The following is an 18700-nucleotide window of genomic DNA, read 5'->3' as shown; positions in this document are numbered from 1 at the left end:
ACAGCATATTAATTCGCAAATGCATGTTGGTATACCTTTATTACGTGGCCGATGTCATTTCCACTTCCGTAACGGTTTCTCAATTTCACTATGTCCCAAAAGAAGTATAACTTCAAAAAACATTATGTCAAGAGCAAAATGAATTAAAACTACTAAATCATAGATAGAAACTAATTAAAATTCCTCGTCTACTTTCTGTATAAAATCGTAACAAACGTCTATTTATTTCATTCGACAGTGCGGCACCCAATTATCCTGCCGCCCAGTTGTCCCATTCCTTAATAATATAACGTATAACATAATGAAATAGAAGAAAGAAAAGAATAATTTCAGATATAAGTACTTTATTAACATTGCCACGCATATAATTCACATGGTTAATTAAAATATTGTTTAAAAAAAATATTTACACAATTATTATTCGATGAGGAATATGTACACTTAACAAATGCTATTCATAATAATACTAAATACAATTTTATTATATCAGGGGTAGCAAATTAATATTGTGATTCCAATGACTTTTTTTTACAAAAATTACTATATTAACACCTGTCCGGATAATTACAATTGATTAATAGAATGACTAGTGTTTGTTAAAAGTAGAATACATGTTTTTATAACATTCAATATCCTCCCTCTTCTTAGGTCAGAAATCAGTTTATCATCAGTCGAAACTTAATAACCTTACAAATTCAGTACAAATTATTGTTTCAATCGATCTTTCGAATGATTTAATAAAGCATAAACATAGACAAGTTAACTTGTAAAATCATGTTGACCATCTGTCTCCATTGAGAAACATGGTTTTGAATTATTTTGTTGTATTGAGGGCAGAATAGAACAATTTTTATTTTCACCTGACAACTCGATGATTGGGGTAACAGATTGACTTGACAAATGCGGCGCATCCTATCAGTTTAACATTTGCGTTTATAATGATAGTCATCAACTTATCAAAAACAACACGCATATATACTTATATCAGTTAACAATTGGTACAACATAGTCTTGGTACATAAAAGTCATCTCTGCTGTTTCAATTTGCCAGTTAATAAATTGGCATTCGTCGATTCGTATGCATATTTTGAGTTCCCTGTCTCTGGTCCGGTAGTCAGTCTGTCGAGCCCTCTTATCATTCATGTGCACTGGAGTTTTTGCCAAGCGTTCAAATGAATACTTCAGATGAGGCATTGTAAATATCAGCGCCTTTATAAATGCACTCATTGAGGAGTATTGCGTCCATCAGGAGATGTCTATCTGTGGGGAAGACGGTCCCATCGATGGTGAGTTTGTTCATGGTGGAAAGTTATGAGTTCCTCACTATTGTCGTAAGGGTCACCGAGGCCGTGTTGCCCCATTACCGTAAGGCGAGCGCCGGATACACTCCGACTCTTGCATCGTAATCTCCCAATGGATCATGCGGTCTTTTTGAGAGGATAATGGTGATTGTTACGTGGCAGATGTCGTAGAATGCATCCTTGGACGGCTCATTGGCATCTTCAGTGGGGGCATAGCACTTAGAAATGGTCAAGGAACTATCTGTTGTATTGAAGGAGGCATGTTTCAGTAAGTTTCTTTTCCGAGATCGGTTTTTATTTCACGAAGCAACTATGAAAGTAAATAATATAATAATCCCTTTTCTTACAGCGTGTTTTCAGCACAATTACACAGCCCTCAAAAAACTGTAGACAAGGACGACAGCTGGCTCTGTTAACCAACAATCCAGCATGGACAAGAATAATGAAACCGAATAAGAAATCAAGCATGCACATTGGAACATACAATATTCACATCTCGCTCCTCACCCCCAGAAAGGACATGTGTCCTACTCACATCATGATGACATAAAGTCTACGAATGTACTAGTGTTAAAATTTTATTTTACTATACTATAATCAATTACCCGGATTATTGATTATACGGGATACCGCTGATTTTAATTAGTCCGGATAATACGCATTACATTGTATTTCCATTAACTTGTATTTTAAAAAACTTCATTAAACTCTTTACACACTTCAAGTAATAATGATTCCAATATTGTATCTGTAATATTATTTTTAACTTCTGATTCAACCTCCTCAATATTAGCCCAATCGATTTCTTCCTTGTATAATTCTTTGAGAAGCAACTCATTAATGTAATCCTGTCTCTTCTGTGCCCAGTTTGTTATTAAGTTTTTTTTCACCGGCCAAATCTCTAAACCCAAAAACTTTTTTACTTTATTTTCAACCACAAGACATACATTCAATTTTTCCGGTTTCAAAAGTTTAACTTTCTTATATTCCCAAACAAATGATGGAGATTTTCTCTTGACAATTTCTTTTTCAAACGTTTCCCTACACAAATCAAATAGAAATATAGAATAATGATTATCTTTTGATAGATTGACATCATTATCGAAGTTGGCATAGTTGATGTTTTTTGTATTTTCTCCACTGTACTGGGACCAGAGCCAGCTACACGTTGATTTTATTGCAGTCGATACATGAATGATCGGCTTAGCCACAACGGTTGCATCTTTTGGACTAGATACAATTGGTAACTTTGTATCTTCTATAGGTGGAATATATGGTGGCGGAGGCTTATCTGGTATTTCCCTCACCAGGCAATATGGTAATTGAGTCTGCTGCTGCTCCAATGCCTTGATCTGAAATTTAAATATGATAGTTACATAAAGTCGCAAGAGAAATCTTTTTATGAAACATAAATAATATAGTAGAATCTCACAAATCTGACACGTCCAGTAATCTGGCACTGAAATTTTGGTTTGGTGTAAATTATGAGAGAGAATTTTTAAACAAGATTTGAGCGTGAGAAAACAATCGTCGATAAGGCATTATTTTGGAAAATAATAGAAACACATTAAGTTTTGCTACTCTACCCATAAAATTTGACTGATTTTTTAAATTCATTTTCATAGTTTATAGACGTAATTTTTATTTAAAAAAATACATTTATCTTTAGCATATACAATTCGAACTTCGTCTGGTTGTCACAAAAATGGGCATCATGTCACTTACTCAAAGAATGACACTGAAGCGAATTAAGATAATTTTTATATCTAATTATCATTTATGGCACTACAATCCCTGGCAGGTCTTGGTCCAATTAATAACAAAGATCACATTTTAACTAAATAATTAACTTGGAATCATGGTGTAATACTTAACCGAAATACAAGACTTTATGATTATTATACTTTTAATATATTTCCAAGATGTTTTTTTTTTCAGAGAAATTTGCGGCCCACCGGGTACCGTCATGCTAATACCCCCCCGGCAATTGATGGGCTATTACATAATATATAATTTTGTATTGTACTTGAAATTATGTGAAGTTAAATGACAGAAACTTGGATCTGAAAATGATAGCAAAAATTAAATTTCTTACGAAAAAAAACCAAATGCTTAACGATCTGAGCTGGGGCAAGATAGTATCTCAGACATAGCCCCCACCAGTGATGCCAACCGCACTATAATTATAGTACAACACTATATTTTTAATTCTGCGAAAAACGTAAAATACTATAATTTTACGCCAAAGATACCAAAATACTATAATTTTAAAGGATTCAAGACGAAAAATGTTCCTGTACTATATATTTTTTAGAAATACTATAATTTTTAAGCCTTTGTACTATAATCAGCATAGAAAAAGATGGCAACACTGGCCCCCACACCTTAAAGTGGGCTCCAGACCAGGATATTTGACAGGCCTCCCTACCTATCGCAAAAGTTAAGGGCAGTATGATGATCTACAGGAGTGGTCCTTAATCATATTCCATGGATCCCCAGGGTTCCGCAAGGTAAAATTAAGGGCATTCCGAGTATTTCTAGCATTTTTTATTAGTCCGGAAACACTAATAATAATTAAAGTAAAAATCTACATGTGAATTATCATTTAAGTAATTATATCAGTCATAGCATTGAAATGCGTCACTAAGCTACATAATATATTTTGTGAAATTAAGTGAAATAGCTCCGCAGGCGACTTTTTTTTACTATTAAATCAAATTTGAGGTGTATATCTCACTTAAACTGGTCGAGCAACCACGCCAGGGCCCCCTAAACCCAGGCCCCCAAGCTGGAGCCCTGTCAGTCCCCCCCTTGTTGATCTCAGCATACACGGAGAACATAATATTCAAATTGACTTATTTTACATATTATAATATTGAATAAATTATAAATTCAAGACATTCACAACATGCCATGAACAAAATATAATATATAAAGATACAAACATAAGCTTAGGTATAACAGTATCTAGGTTGGGTTATAGTTCCAACAAGTTACTAGTTACCTCTAATTCAATGGCGAGTTGTTTCTTTCTAAGCTCTTCATCAATGCGACTCAATGAGACAGAAAAGGCTGCAGTTGCCGGTGAATATTCTCCTGTAGGTGAATCTGAAAACATAATTACATATTTCATAATCTAGGTATAAAAGATATGGTATGAATGAAATCCAGATAAATAAGTGATTTTTGTAATTGTTTTTTTAAATTAACCGGATAACTGCCGCCAGCATCTTAGCACGCTTTTCTATTCCGAGAACAGACGGCCGGCCAAGCAAAATGCGCGTGCAAAGACACTCCACTTGAAACGCATTATATCGGCCGAGGTCAATGTTTTGAATAATTCAATCACATTGCCCACACAGCGACATCTCTTAGGATCACGGTGTAATACTTACATTTGACAATTTCTATATTATCATCAACTAACCGTCAATTTTAAACAAAGCTTTCTTGGGTTACCGAAACGCGTCGCTAGTAGGATTGTGCCACGGATCCGATATCTATCAAATCACACGCCGGGATTCCCGTTTACTTATAGTAGATGCAATCGAAATTATGGTTCGCTTATGCATACGAGAAACGGGGAATTCTGTGATTCCTGAATATATACGAATACTCAATAGGAGTGACACATCTTGGAATATATACCAGTTAAATATTCGTAGTCATATTTGACATATCTAATTCGGTTTCGCGGCTGAAATATTTTCACATTATAATTCATTTCTTTTATACACTTTTTGCATTTTTATTCGTAATTTACGGGTACGATTTCGTAATTTTTAAACCTTCGTAATCTGTGTTGTGTCGGTAATTGTTTATTTTATAAGATATTAGTGTCGGGACTTATTTTATTTGCATAGTGTTTAACTTATTTGATATTTTTGTATTATATCTTTTTATAATAAGTCAAGTTTCTGGGATATTTATTAGGATATTATGGGATATTATCTTTTTCCTAATAAAAATGGAAGGAACACAAAGTACATCAGAAAATACCGAACAGGCGTCACTGTCGAATCGTATGACAGTGATTTTGATGAAGAGGAACAAGATGTTTTGATTCCCAGTGCATATGAAGCTGCATATTGTAGAATTACTTCTCATACATAATCACATTCTCATCTCTACGTCTCGTACTCATCGTAAGTGTTGTGACAACCCTGACGTTTTGTGAAACATTAAGTTTGATTTATTTCGATAAATGACGGCATAAATGGACACATCGTGTATTAATTTGGTAAGTTTATATGATATAATATTAATATAATGCCAAAAAAAGTATATTTACTAAGGTTTATTTTTTCAAAGAAAATCGCGGCCCTCCGTATATATGGCCATACTAATACCTCCTAGCATAGAACAGGTTAAATAAACAAAACAATATTTTTACCTCTAGGACTGGGCTCTGGACTGGATGACATTAAATCCCAAGTATTCGATATTAAATCATGATGTCTATTATTTTTACCATCGTTATTGTCATCTGTCTTAAGCAAATCATTGCAAGTTTTGTCAATGCTGACATCGCTGCATGCTTCATTTTGTGATGAATCACATGGAGGTGAAGTCTCCTTTTTGATGTTAGCGTTTTGATTATTCATCATATCCTGGAGATGGCTTGAATTATTTACCAGTTGGTTCAGCATTCGAAAATCATTTTGAAAAGAGTCATCTTCTTCAGAAGGTGTATGGACCAATGCCGCATTAGATTTATATTCTTCTATGTGACCTGGTTGTACTTGCATTAAACTTTTGTTATCTATTTGCTGCGAATCTTGCCATTCAATGACATTTAGCGGAAGATGCGAGTCCAATTTTGAATCTAAATCAGATCGAACTTCTTGATTTGCGATATCATCCTCATTTAAATTTATTACAGAAGTTGCCTCATTATCCATATTAGCATAATGTTCATTTGTAATTTCAAGTTCATTATTTATAGTATAACTATGATTCAGTTTAGTAATACTCAAATTATTTGTATCTTTGGAAGCATCCAAATCGTTTTCATTTGACAATTTTTGAGTCATCGAGAGATTTGTGATGCTTTCTTTTTCAAAAGACACAATAGTATTTCTTTCAACATGTTGCATTAAAATATTGTCTCTTGTTTTTTGTAAAGAAGGTATGAGAGTCTCGTCCTTCGCTGAAATTAATACACTGCGTGGAGTCGGCAATAGGGTGGATTTTTCACATTCTTCTGTATATGAAGAATTCATATGAACCAAACTATCAAACTGTGTAAGCTCTTCAATTAAACTTCTGGCAGTAGACTCAGAGGAATCACTCTGATCTGAGTTTTCTTTAACAGAACCAATTGGATAAGCCAAATTTGGACCATCATTATATTTTGAAATATCACTGTGTTTGTTCAATACTTTATTTGTGAAATTATCAGTAGTAAGTTTAGCACTGGCCGATGTAGCATTATGTTCATATTGCGCGTTTGACAAGAATTCTTCCGGATTATTTTTTTCTGTGATAATTTCAATGGCGCATTTATTATTATAAATATTGTGAAATTTTGACAAACTCTTTTTACTATCAGAATGACTAGGAAATGCTAAATCGTTCTTCAAAGAATAATGAACGGCATTATTGAAATTGGATGTAGGTTTCAAAATGGTATCAATGGCCTGTTCCGTTGAATCAACTAATTTTACATCAACAGTATCATTCGGAGAAACCATACTCGTAGATACAGTTTTCATCTCACTTTTGACAGCTTCAAATGTTTTTAGTCTCAACAAATTTTGAAGAGCCACATGTTTGGCTCCTTCAAAGAAAATATCTAGTTTTTCTTCAGACATTTCATAATAATTAGAGTTGTTATATTTGTCAACCTTTTCTCCTGTGATCTTTCTCCAAAGCATATTCAAATTTGAACCGTTTACTAATCCGTAACAACTGTCTCTATCAGCCAACTCTATGGATTTCGGAATAGATCTGATATTTAGGGATATGCTGCTCGCTTCTAAATTATATTCATTGTTGAATATCTTCTTTTCAATACTATCGGTGTTTTTGGGAAGAATTGATATTTTTGAAACATTTAAAGGTATAATACCAAAATTATTTGGTATATTAATAATACCAGTGGTCGAATCATTACTAATAATATTTTCAGATTCTGGAGGCTTTGATATTGGTGATACCACTGATGAATGTTTTGGAATTACTTCATGTGAGACAATTTCTGATTCTCTATTTTCTTCCACTTTAATGACGTTATTTGTCTGTGGAATTATTGACGATTTATTTTCCTGATGGGTTCTGTTTATTGAATCTCGTAAGTCAGAGAATTCACGTAGCTGCGATCCTTTAGAATCTTTAATTCTATCTCCTATAGCCTTTATTTCAGCAGCATCCATTTGGAGTTCGTAATGAGAAAGTAGTAGGTCATTCATTTTTTTCTTCTGTTTAGCTAGAGCAAACTTTTTCTTCTGTATAATTTCATTAATTTGTGATAACGAATTATCATGCGAGTCTGTATCGGCACTTAAGGATAGACTAAAGGCTTTGACGGGCGAATTTCGGGCAATACTTTTAGTATGTACAAGTATATTAGACTTATTAGGTGATTTTTTCTTTTCTTTACAACTTGAGTTGGAAGAGAAAATAGTTTTGAAGTATTTTAATTGCCGCTTTAAAGTTTCCTTTCTTTCATTGGATCGTTCGTGTTGAAATTTTTTAATGTTTCTTATCTCATTGCGTTCTTGTTGCAATTTTACAAGAAGCCCCCGCTGCTTTTTTTTCAAGTAAGGCACCTGCTCTTGAAAATGTTTTTTCTGTATTTCTAAAAACAGTATTTCACTTCTTGTAGCATCCATTAAAGTCTTTTCCCGAACTTTAAGAAACATATCTAAATATTCAGATCTTACTTTCTCATCTTCCATATATTGACTCATCTGAAACAAGCGAGAAACATACATTGAAGTAGTTTGATGAAGTTAACAAAGGTTAAAACTTATAAAGCGATAACAATAAATAATTGTATAATTATTTTAAAGTACCTATATTAAAAGTGTCCATTTAATCACAATAAAGGCAACATAATTTACTTCAGAATATAACATTAAAACAATACACATAGATATGTGATTAGATAACGTAGACTTTTAAGCGTAATATTGACACTATCTACATACATATTTTGAACACTTACCGTTTAAAAAATATTGTAAGAACTGTGATGTTTTCACAATAAGGACTACTGTGAGACTGTACTGACAATGTTTCTTGCAAGTTGAAGCATGTCAAAGACTAAGAAATGTAGAGGACCCGGCACATACGTGGTCATTGATAAACACTAAAATACGTACTTATCTTCTTTTCTTATACTCTGGCATGCGATACAACGGGACAGATATGGTGATCCCGCTCGACGTAAAATTTCACTTGCGTGCTCGCGTTAGTCGCACTTGACCTTCGCCTTCTGAGAAATGAGTCGAAGAATTGTGCATGTGATGGTTTCGTGCATTCGAGCAAAACTAAAATCTGGCAAAGGAAACTTTCTTTTACAATATTTTTTTGTGAGGACTGTGCGGGAACACCTTACAGGGAACATTGGCAAGTGGTCTCCAAAACTAATTTATTTTATTTTATGGTCACTGCCTTGAATAGATGGATGAGTCTACCTAGGTTCCATAGTAAATAATGTAATTCTGAAAAACCTCGGAACATACCTATTTGATAAAATCCTAGAAAAAAAAGTTTGATCAGATGGGACTTGACTCACATTTTTCATTTTACGGGTGAGTCCTCGGGCCTTTAAGTTTGTCTATGATTCATGCGAATTATTTCCAATAACATTTTATTTGACGTATGAGGTTGCTGGTTTGATTAATCATTCATTGTATCATAATGTATAATACATCATCAAAGTGCCTCATGGTTACAATTTCGGAATGACGTTATGCCAGAATACCATAGTTCTCGTGGCCAGATGAAGTGGAAGCAAAAAAATTGTCTGTCGACATATTTCACCCGTGATTAATGTTAGAAGTGGTCATGGTCCACTCCAGGCTGTATTGACATATTTGTTATTAAACCCATCATTAAATCTAATTCAAACGTTATATTAATTTTGATTTATGTAGCACTGTTTATGAGTATCAATTAAAAACATACATACCATGAAAACGCAAAATCGGTTCAGATGGTTGAGCATATGTGGATTGGTGTTTTTTGAATTCAATATTGATTTGAAAGAGCTTGATGTGTCATGTAGCAAATGTTCAATTCCAGTTTCAATATTGCTGTCACATGCCAATGAGTTATCAGTAGATTCTTCGTCTATGACATCTCTAACTGAGTCTTGTTTTTCATGGTCATGAGTCTTTTTGGTGAATAGCATTTTATTTGGTAAATTACACCCAGTAGTATTGTCCAGCTGTGAAATGCTCGATTGCTTAAACTCACAAGAATCAATATGCATTCGCTGTGGCGTAGTGTCACTCGCCACAGCAATACTGATTTCGTTATCTTTTTTAAATGTAGTGGTTTGAATTGACATTTGTGAGGTGACTATTTTTGTTCCATTTTTTTCATCCTCGGAATATGATATACTGTTTTGTTCACTTCTTATTCCTTTAAGAAAGTTATTCCTTGCTGCCGGACTATACGATGTATATTTATCAGAAAGCACATTGAAATTAGTTAATACGGGATTTACAGGACTTGACTTAGTTACATCAAATGTGGATCTCTCATTTTCCATTGTAATATTAGTGCCTTTCTGAACTTTTGATTTTGTGATAATTGAAACATCTGACGATAGATTCAGCACTTTTGCAGCACCAGGACTGTCTTCAGTTTTTCTAATAGAAGTAAGTGTCTGCAATTAAAAACAACACACATTAAGATTAGATATTATTTTGAGGTTAAAAAACGTTTACAAAAAAAATGAAGATAGTTGGTACTAAGATATTTTGAATTTTTTTAAACTATTGCAAGTTCAGGTAAGTAACAAAAAAATTACTCACATCTTCAACCATTTGTATATGCCGAAGTGATTCGTTGAACGAGTTTAATAAACTCAATTCATTTTTGAATGAGGAATTAATTTGATTCCCAAATGTGTTATTTTTGTACATCATTTTCGTCATATTATCATTACACCTTTTCGTGAAAACCAAATTCAAGTTTGGTGCATTTAATGAGTTCCCAGAACAGTTATTAAATTCTGAAGAAGGAAGTATTTCCGGAGATACTATATGTGATGACTGGTTTTCTTCAGATCTATCGAATAAATCAGATTTTCTATTTTCTTTGGCCACACCTGCATTATAAATTTCGTTACATATATTCTTCATATAATCTTGATCGGTATCTTCAACTGTAGATAAAGAGTTATTTTCGGAATCAAGTCGTATATCTTCCAATGAGAGTGTAAGATTTATATTGTTTAGATTGGTAAAGGATGACTGGAACTGGTTAAAGTAATTTTTGTTGGATTGCGGCTTATTTTTTATAACTTTTTTGACCCCAAAAAATGAATTCTTTTTATTGTCGAAAGATTTACTCCACGATTTATTCTTTTTATATCTCTCTGTCAAACTATAATTTAATATTTGAGTGTTAGAAGAATTGCACATGTCATGAATATTCGGTATTCCACATAACGATCCTATTTCATTTAAAAAATGATTCTCAATTTTCTTAGATTCATTAATATCTCGAATTGAACTGAGGCTAGTTGAAGTACCCGTATTCGCCAAATAAGGTTCATTCATTAAATTATTAGATGATTTTAAAGTCATCGATAGCTTATTTTCAACAGTTGTAATTAAATTATAAGGGTATGCAATGGACAAATATACATCCGATGTATTCAACTCAGTTTTCTTCTTTTTTTCTGAATGATGGTGTGTGGATGAAGAGGGTGAATCAGTGTTATGAATGGAATTCTTATCAAGTTTGATTCTTTTTTTATTTGAGTTAATATTTTCCCTTGTCTGGTCGCCTTCGGATGCTGGAGTATTTTGATCGGACAATACCGTATCTGCACTGTTAATTACTGTATCAATAGTTTCTCTATTGCACAGTGAAACTGTATCGGATGGACTATCAATGTGTTCAGCTAATGATGCATGCGTCGAGTATTTTGGTTTGTCCATTGGATTAGATATTTCTACTGATTCCATAATTTCCCCTGACCTAGCAGATGACTGAATTAAATTTTTTTTAGATTTATTTTCAATATTATTTTGTAGCAATTTTTTTGAGATTATTTGCAAATTTTCTAGGCACTGTTTTCTTCGCTCTTTCATTCTTTCTTTCGTGAGAAGTTCATTTTTTAATTCTTGTTTGCGGATATATCTCTGTCTCTTCATATAGCGGACAGTTTGAGCAGACTTTTTAGATGCTAAATTATTGGCAGAATTCGTTGCAGTATCTGTAATAAAAAAGTTTATAAAATACATTAAATGGGTAAGTAAAGTTTTTATAATAAATAGTAGAATAAAACTCCTTATTTTGATTTTGCTCACCTATTTTCGTTTCCATATTTTGTAAAGTAGTAGAATGTGTCATTTGCTTAACCGAGTTTTCAGTTGATTTTGTTTCAATTTCTCCACAGGCAGTTGGTATGTCACCAGTTCTTCCTATTGGCTCAGTCACGATTTGGTTAACCATTAATACAATGTCTGCACGTGTTTTTGACGATTCACTCTTGTCATTTGCTACAGCATTTGAATTAGTAGGCATTTTATTGGTACTGCGCTTATGATCAATAGTTTTATTTTTTTTAGTGACATTCCAGGAAAAACCTGTAATGGTAAGACGGACAGGTTTTAGGTTTCGTTCGTTTCAGAGGGACACTGTTAACTGAGACAATATGTCTAGTGTATAATGATCATCAAGAATTTGAGTAGCTAGTATTCCGGCTACTTTGAAAAATGGAATTAATTGAATTCGCCGGTTGTGCGAATATTCCCCATTGCTTATTTCATTGCTTTTAAAAGTTGTCTATATAAAGTTCCGTAAAATGTTCGTACAATCACAGCAAATCATAATAACGTGAAGCGAGGGACGTAGTAAGTATAATCTATATAATATAAATAATATAAGATCTCAGTGTGCGATATTAGTCTATGGACGTAGTCTTGCGATATATACTCTAAAAAACTAACGTGACAGTTAATGACGGCGGCAGCATTTTTTGGTCGGAAGAGGTGTTTTAATAAAGCAGGGCATCAGAAGTTCTCGAAACCTCCATTATGTTTATGTGACAAACAAAAAACTTACATTTTCAACATGTCCTATAATTTTTGCTGAAATACTATAATGTCTTGACCCGCGTACTATATTTCGATGACAAAAAGATAGCTGGATTCCAAAATGGCGACTGACAGATAAAGACAACGGAGAACCAGTAAAAAGCACCGATCAGCAAACTAATGGCCAGATATTAGTGTAATAGAAAACAGAAGGCTCAAAGGTGCATGCTACGAGCAATTGTATGCATTTGCTGCAGCTCTGAATAATAGTTTTCAGTAAATATTTGCACTATTTTTTCCCCAAATAGGCCAATTTTTTTGAAAGCATTGTGGAAAAGAAAATTTTTGATTTGCAATCCAGATCCCAAAAAAAAACTCATAATGAGAGAAAAATTACAGTGCTCGTCCTTGTACTTAAAGAAAATGTTATAGTATCCACTAACTTGTTATTTTGGATGGGCTTAAATATAAGGTTGTGCCCGGGGGCCCAAATTATGTTAATGCAGCCCTGATTATATTTATATACCTACCTAAGCTGGCTGAGCTAAATTTTGGTAAAAACGCTTTATTTCAACATTGATTTTCATGATGAAAAATTGGTGGTCAAACACGTGGAAGCCGTAAACCCAAATTAGACTAAAAATTATAATCCATCAAAAATTCATTAGTAGGTACTCACCCCTGGAAGGATTACTAGAGGTTAATTCTAAACATTTTGTTTTTATGGTATTCTTACGACGACGAGGTTCCCCGGTCACCAAATTTTCCGATGGGAGGGGTATTGTTTTTTTCTTAGAATATCGTTTTGTGGTAATGGATTGGAAATTTGGTTGTACTAATAGATTAATTGGACTTAGAACAGTCGTTTTACGAATTACTCGGCGCTCTTCACTGTCGCCATTTTGTAAGTCCATTTGTTGATAAGGCTTATCAAAAAGATATTTAAGTTTAGTTTAATATAATAGATCAACACAATAAGCGCGTAGAATTTGAAAAACAATGAATTTATATACTTATTTTGTTGATAACAATATTATGTAAACAAAAGCTCAAATTTCAACACACATCACCACAAATCCACTATTTAATGTTGCCAACAAGTCAATCATAGAGACAGAGACCAATAAAGAGAACATAGGTACTTTTGTCTTTTGCTGTCAACGGAAAAACGTATTTCGACACTTACTAGCTAAATTTCAAAAATCTGGAAAAAAATATAATGAACGGTATTCTTTCAATTCCACATTTTCTCACTCAAAAAACATACCTAGTCGAAACCTTTTCAAAAAAAAAAAATCAAATCCACAATCTTATTGACGCATTTTTTTTAAGTTCTTAAGTTAAAGGCACCCTCCAACCTCTTTGATTCATATTTAATTCTCATTCTAATAGTTCGCCTAATTAGTTCATTGACATATTCTATACCTTATTTCAAGCACTCTTTGGCCCGTTTCAGACGGGACACCGGTGTCGCGTTCGATATAATATAGGAGGCCTTTGTATTATGTTTATGAACGCCCCCAGAGCTAATGAGTCAACTCATAATTTCGCGTTATAAATTAGAACATAAAACTGGCTGCAGTAATAAAAACAAGTGTATCGGCGGCTTGAGAATGTAGCGGCCGACGGTGTGTACGAAGTGTACCGGACCGCGTTGACTCATTAGCTCTAGGGCGTTCATAAACATAATACAAAGGCCCCTTTATTCGAATACAAAGGCCTCCTACATTATATCGGATGCGACACCGGTGTCCCGTCTGAAACGGGCCTTAGTGTTTGTTATTTATATTTTAGTTTCCGTACGACAATATGCATTTTGTTGAGCAACTGAAAGTTGTAAAAAATAAAATTGTAAAAACATATAAGTACTTGAATAAAATTATAATATTATAGTGATTTCCATGGCCCCCACATCCTATAGCGGGCCTCCTACCTATCACTAAGGTTAAAGGCGGTTTGACGCCCTATAGTATCGTTTTTCAAATAATGGTGTTCGTGGTAAAATTAAGGATAGGTATTCAGTGTATCAACAAACAACCAAAAAATGCTATTACACAACCACATATAATACGCCTGAAGGAAATTAGCCCCGCAGGCGATTTTTTAACGATTAGAGCAAATTCGTGATGTGCGTTTATCTCACTTATCTGGTCTCCCCAGGCTAGACCCTGTCAGCTCCCCTTTGTGGGGGCCATGGTGATTTCCAAAGTTCAGTCCAATTTTCGTCTGGCAAATCATCTCGATTCCCTTTCTTAGTGCCAAATGTCTTCCACTGAGTAACCACCCATCATCGTATTTTGAAGGATCGAAAAGTGTCAAAGGTGGTCTAATGAGTTTGATGAACAAAAGTGCCGAAACTGGGTCAGTCTTCAACGAAGCTCTTATTGGGGTAATAATTAGATTCATTTGCGAAAATACGCGTTCACATTCACTAAACTTGAAGAAATGGTAATAGAATTCAATGCATATTATATCAAACGCGATAGTTTTTCAGGACATATCTTTTATATGAGATAATTCAGGAAAATTAACTTGTACTATGTAAGCGCGAACACTGATTCGTCTAATTGCTTATATCGTGAAAAAAGGTGCCGGAACGCCATTCCACCGCGTAAGGCCGTTTCACACGGGACACCTGTGTCCAGCCACCGATGTGTCAAGATGCTGCATTTATACATAAATGAATGGGCGCGTTCAGACGGAGACACGTGATTATCGCGTTTATTTATATGTAAATGCAGCATCTCGACACCCCGGTGGCTGGACACAGGTACGGGACACGGAAAACGACTCTAACTAACTGACAAAAAAGTCCTGGACTTAGTCTATCATTATACGAAAGTAAGCCAAGAACAGGTAATACTGTCTAATGATTTAATTATTTGCAAGTCATGTTGAACTGAAGTTTCGTTTATAATACCTAGTACCAGAGTAGGTATAGGTAAATCGTTTTACAGTGGCACCATGGGTACGGCAAATGCGGCTTGGAGTTATAGTGGTATTGTTGGATAGCATTGAAACAGGCATTGTCGGAAGCAATTCAATACACGCGCGAATCGCCTATGAATGGTGCCACTGCAGAATGGTTTACCTATACCTACCTTTAAAGCAATAGCTAGGCGCTCAAAATGTAGGAGCGCTCCGGAGCATAGCTCCGGTTCGTGAAATCTTCAAGACTAGCGCTCGGTCTCGTGAAAAAAAATAAAAATAGCACTTCGGTTCGGAATGTAACATTTTTAAAAAAGTTTAATAAGAAACTTGACAATCCGTACACACTCATTTCTACAAACAATAATAAGATTTTGTGTTGTTTTGTTACAAAGTTTTTTTATGTATGCGATAATTCTGATTAATGAGAGTTTTGTGCCATTCAGTACGATTTGGGAATATTATTCCAGGATTCGACATCTTCAATGTCTGTGAATATTGTATGATATGTATTATTATTATGCTATTGTACTAATTAAACGACCGGAAATATTACATTATTTATTTAAAGTACAAAGCAGTGACGACCCGCGGGGGTAGAAAAAACCATGCACTGTTTTAATGCGGTGGATAAAATAAGGAAAAATAATACAATTTTTGACAGCGTATTATATTTCATAAAAAATGGTATTTTTCCGTTAAGTTTTTATGTTCTTTGCTCAAAACTTTAGTAGTGTGTAATAACAACGGTATTGGTTTCAGATGTTTAAGACTGCTATTCAATATTTTGCAGGGCTCAAAATGGAACGGAACGCACCGGAGCGCCGTTCCGGCTCGTGAAATTTGTAAAATTATCGCTCCGTCTCGTGGAAAAAATATGTTGAGCGTCTAAGCTAGATAGGCCATAGAATAGAAAATCTGACACAATTATTTTCATAAAATACTCATACGATTTGATGACTATGTAAATATCTTCAGGAAATTTGTCGAGCGCTCCGGTTCGTAAACTTTTCCATTTCGAGCACTGATATTTTGTTCGTTTAACTTTAATGTACCTAACTAAGTAAGTACCTATATGAGCTACTGAGATATCCAGGGTTCGTGGTTAGCTCAAGATGTTGGTAGAACTCAGGATTTACAAAATTAAATATTAAATAAATAGTTTTTTTGGATGAGCACGTGGTTTTATATTTTCGTTATCGTTATACAAAAGAAACTTATGTTAAACAGTGCAAAAATTTATTCTTATTGTCCCTTAATTAGTTTCCTAAGGTTAAGTATATCCTATATGTATATTATAATAATTATTATAGTTGCCGACATGCGTTTTGCGGTTAAGTTTTTGGCGCGGGAATTCGCTAACTTAATTATCGCGTCCTCTCGCGAGTAGGTATGTATTTTTTCTACTCTCTGTATTTATTAGTTTGGTTATTAGTGATTATTTCCTACGAGGTACGTATTTATCAGATTAAAACTATTCTTATTTCTTAAACTTAGTTATTATTATCCGCTTATGGCACAGTTTCGTAATTAAATTGCAATTCGGGAGCGGGTAACTTCCCAGTTAAGTAGATGAAATGGCAATGAGCTGGACATATCGCTCGGCGAGTTAATGACCGCTGGACAAATGTTTTCATACAGTAGTGTAGGTACCCAATGGGCACTAAATGTCCACAGGGGCGCCCTAAAACCCACTGGATAGATGAACTCATAAAGTTTGGTTGATGCACGTGGTAGCGAAGAACTAGGGACCGAGAAGAGTGAAATGAGCTAGGGGAAGCCTCCGTCCAGCAGTGGATCGATGATAATGATGATTTTATTTCATAAACAATAAGAGTAGTGTGACACCCCCGTATGGTCCCCATTTGGGTGTGTCTTTGTGTACCTGGAGACGCCCGAATCGGTATCAAAGCCAACAAATAATAACGGCTGATTGCGAAAATAATTAAATAATGTATAATACCACTAATAAATATCTGACCGGCAACATTGTCAAAAAAAAAAAAAAAAGTATGGCAACGTCGCATTGTGCACAGCTCGCGAGTCCAACGGTTTTTTTTTTTTGGCGGAGAGAAGCGTCCTTGACAGCACGGAGAAAACACCGTTCGCTCGCGCACGTTTCGCCATCCGCAAAATTAAATTATTCAAAATGTAACCATATAGTATATATTAACACCAAATAAACCTCGTCGTTTCCGAAACAATTCCAGTGTATTAATTATCCACCTTCATCCCAAATACAGACGATAAAAAAGAATACAAAAAATAAAAGTGACAGTTGAGAAATTCACACGCAAAATGGAGGGAAGTGATAGTAGGTAGTAATTGTTATAACAATCATTTAATATTTTATGTGAGTATCTTAGTTTGAGAGTCTTTCTGGGCTCTAGCAAATTTTGTTATCTGCAGTAGACTTGTTCTATTCCAGTTCAGGGAAATATGGTGCACTGGCAGCGGCTTATTTTCTATCATGTATTTTATATAGTAATAACAGCGATTCCTAAACGGGTTCCGCGAAAAATGAATACAAATTTTTAAAATGCCAATAAAAAGGATGTCATCTTACTTAATGCACATTTTCGCTTTTAATAAAAATTGATCTATTTTTTAATAAAAAATATACGTTTTCCGTTTTAAAATTAAGAAATATTAAAAAATGTCTACGGTAGGTAATAGTAATGGTAATAGATAATTAATTTTCATGTTTCATATTCTGTTGCTAGACACTAATAATTGTGAAACTAGAGCTAAACTACTGCACTTAGCATTTATTTACATAGTTTGACCACCTTAATTGCAAATGCAATATGCACACCCAATCGACACACTTTAATTTATTAGTATATGCACACTGCACTGTGGGCGATGAGATAAGAATATTCTTTGACGCAAATAACGCAACCGATTCATCCATAAAATTTAAAAGGAGGCCTCCAAACAGTTCAAACCAGTCATAAAAATATTAAATAGTCACAATAGCATTTCTCGCATTTTTTATTATTAATGTCGATATAGATTTCACAGAACGATCGTCCAACTATCATTCACCAATGTTAAAATCAGTGTCGTCCCGTGGTCAATCTCTTTGCGTGGGAGTAGGCAGATTGTGCGTCGCTAAGATATAGAAAATTAAGGGAGAAAACGCAAATATTATTTATCTATACCTTTTGAGGTATTTTTTGCTAACATAGGTACATCAGCCAGGTAGTCCTCGATTGTCCAGTTTTCAGCAAGGAGCGAGACAACCTG

General features: G+C 34.3%; 1 protein-coding gene across 2 annotated transcripts; it reads right to left on the bottom strand.

Annotated features, from left to right (window-relative positions):
* Positions 1-325: 325 nt before the first annotated feature.
* On the bottom strand, positions 326-13615 carry LOC147079766 (uncharacterized). 2 transcript variants are annotated; one of them, XM_085943800.1, is made up of 8 exons: positions 13203-13615; positions 11795-12073; positions 10289-11700; positions 9439-10140; positions 8627-8801; positions 5695-8212; positions 4306-4409; positions 326-2653 (listed from the first exon to the last, which is right to left on the bottom strand). In XM_085943800.1, the coding sequence occupies exons 6-8, from the start codon at positions 8210-8212 to the stop codon at positions 1991-1993; spliced, it is 3285 nt and encodes a 1094-aa protein (XP_085799926.1). In that variant the 5' UTR covers positions 8627-8801; positions 9439-10140; positions 10289-11700; positions 11795-12073; positions 13203-13615; the 3' UTR covers positions 326-1990. The 2 variants fall into 2 exon arrangements, with proteins under 2 accessions (XP_085799926.1, XP_085799921.1); XM_085943795.1 differs by lacking the exon at positions 8627-8801.
* Between the last annotated feature and the right edge of the window lie 5085 nt (positions 13616-18700).

This window comes from Rhyacophila brunnea, unplaced genomic scaffold (assembly GCF_057557595.1).
Source record: "Rhyacophila brunnea isolate RB1 unplaced genomic scaffold, BYU_Rbru_1.0 scaffold_1, whole genome shotgun sequence".
In the NCBI taxonomy this organism is placed as follows: Eukaryota; Metazoa; Arthropoda; class Insecta; order Trichoptera; family Rhyacophilidae; genus Rhyacophila; species Rhyacophila brunnea.
The sequence above is the reverse complement of the archived record's forward strand: the minus strand, read 5'-3'. Positions and strand labels throughout refer to the sequence as shown.

What these genes read in the sequence shown, in the direction of transcription:
- LOC147079766 (XM_085943795.1), bottom strand. Translation starts at nt 13,437, where the DNA reads ATGGACTTACAAAATGGCGACAGTGAAGAGCGCCGAGTAATTCGTAAA. An exon ending in CTCTAGTAATCCTTCCAGGG is followed by an intron (nt 12,074 to 13,202) that starts GTGAGTACCTAC and finishes TTACCATTACAG; the next exon opens with GTTTTTCCTGGAATGTCACT. An exon ending in TCCAGAGCCCAGTCCTAGAG is followed by an intron (nt 4,410 to 5,694) that starts GTAAAAATATTG and finishes TTATGTTTTCAG; the next exon opens with ATTCACCTACAGGAGAATAT.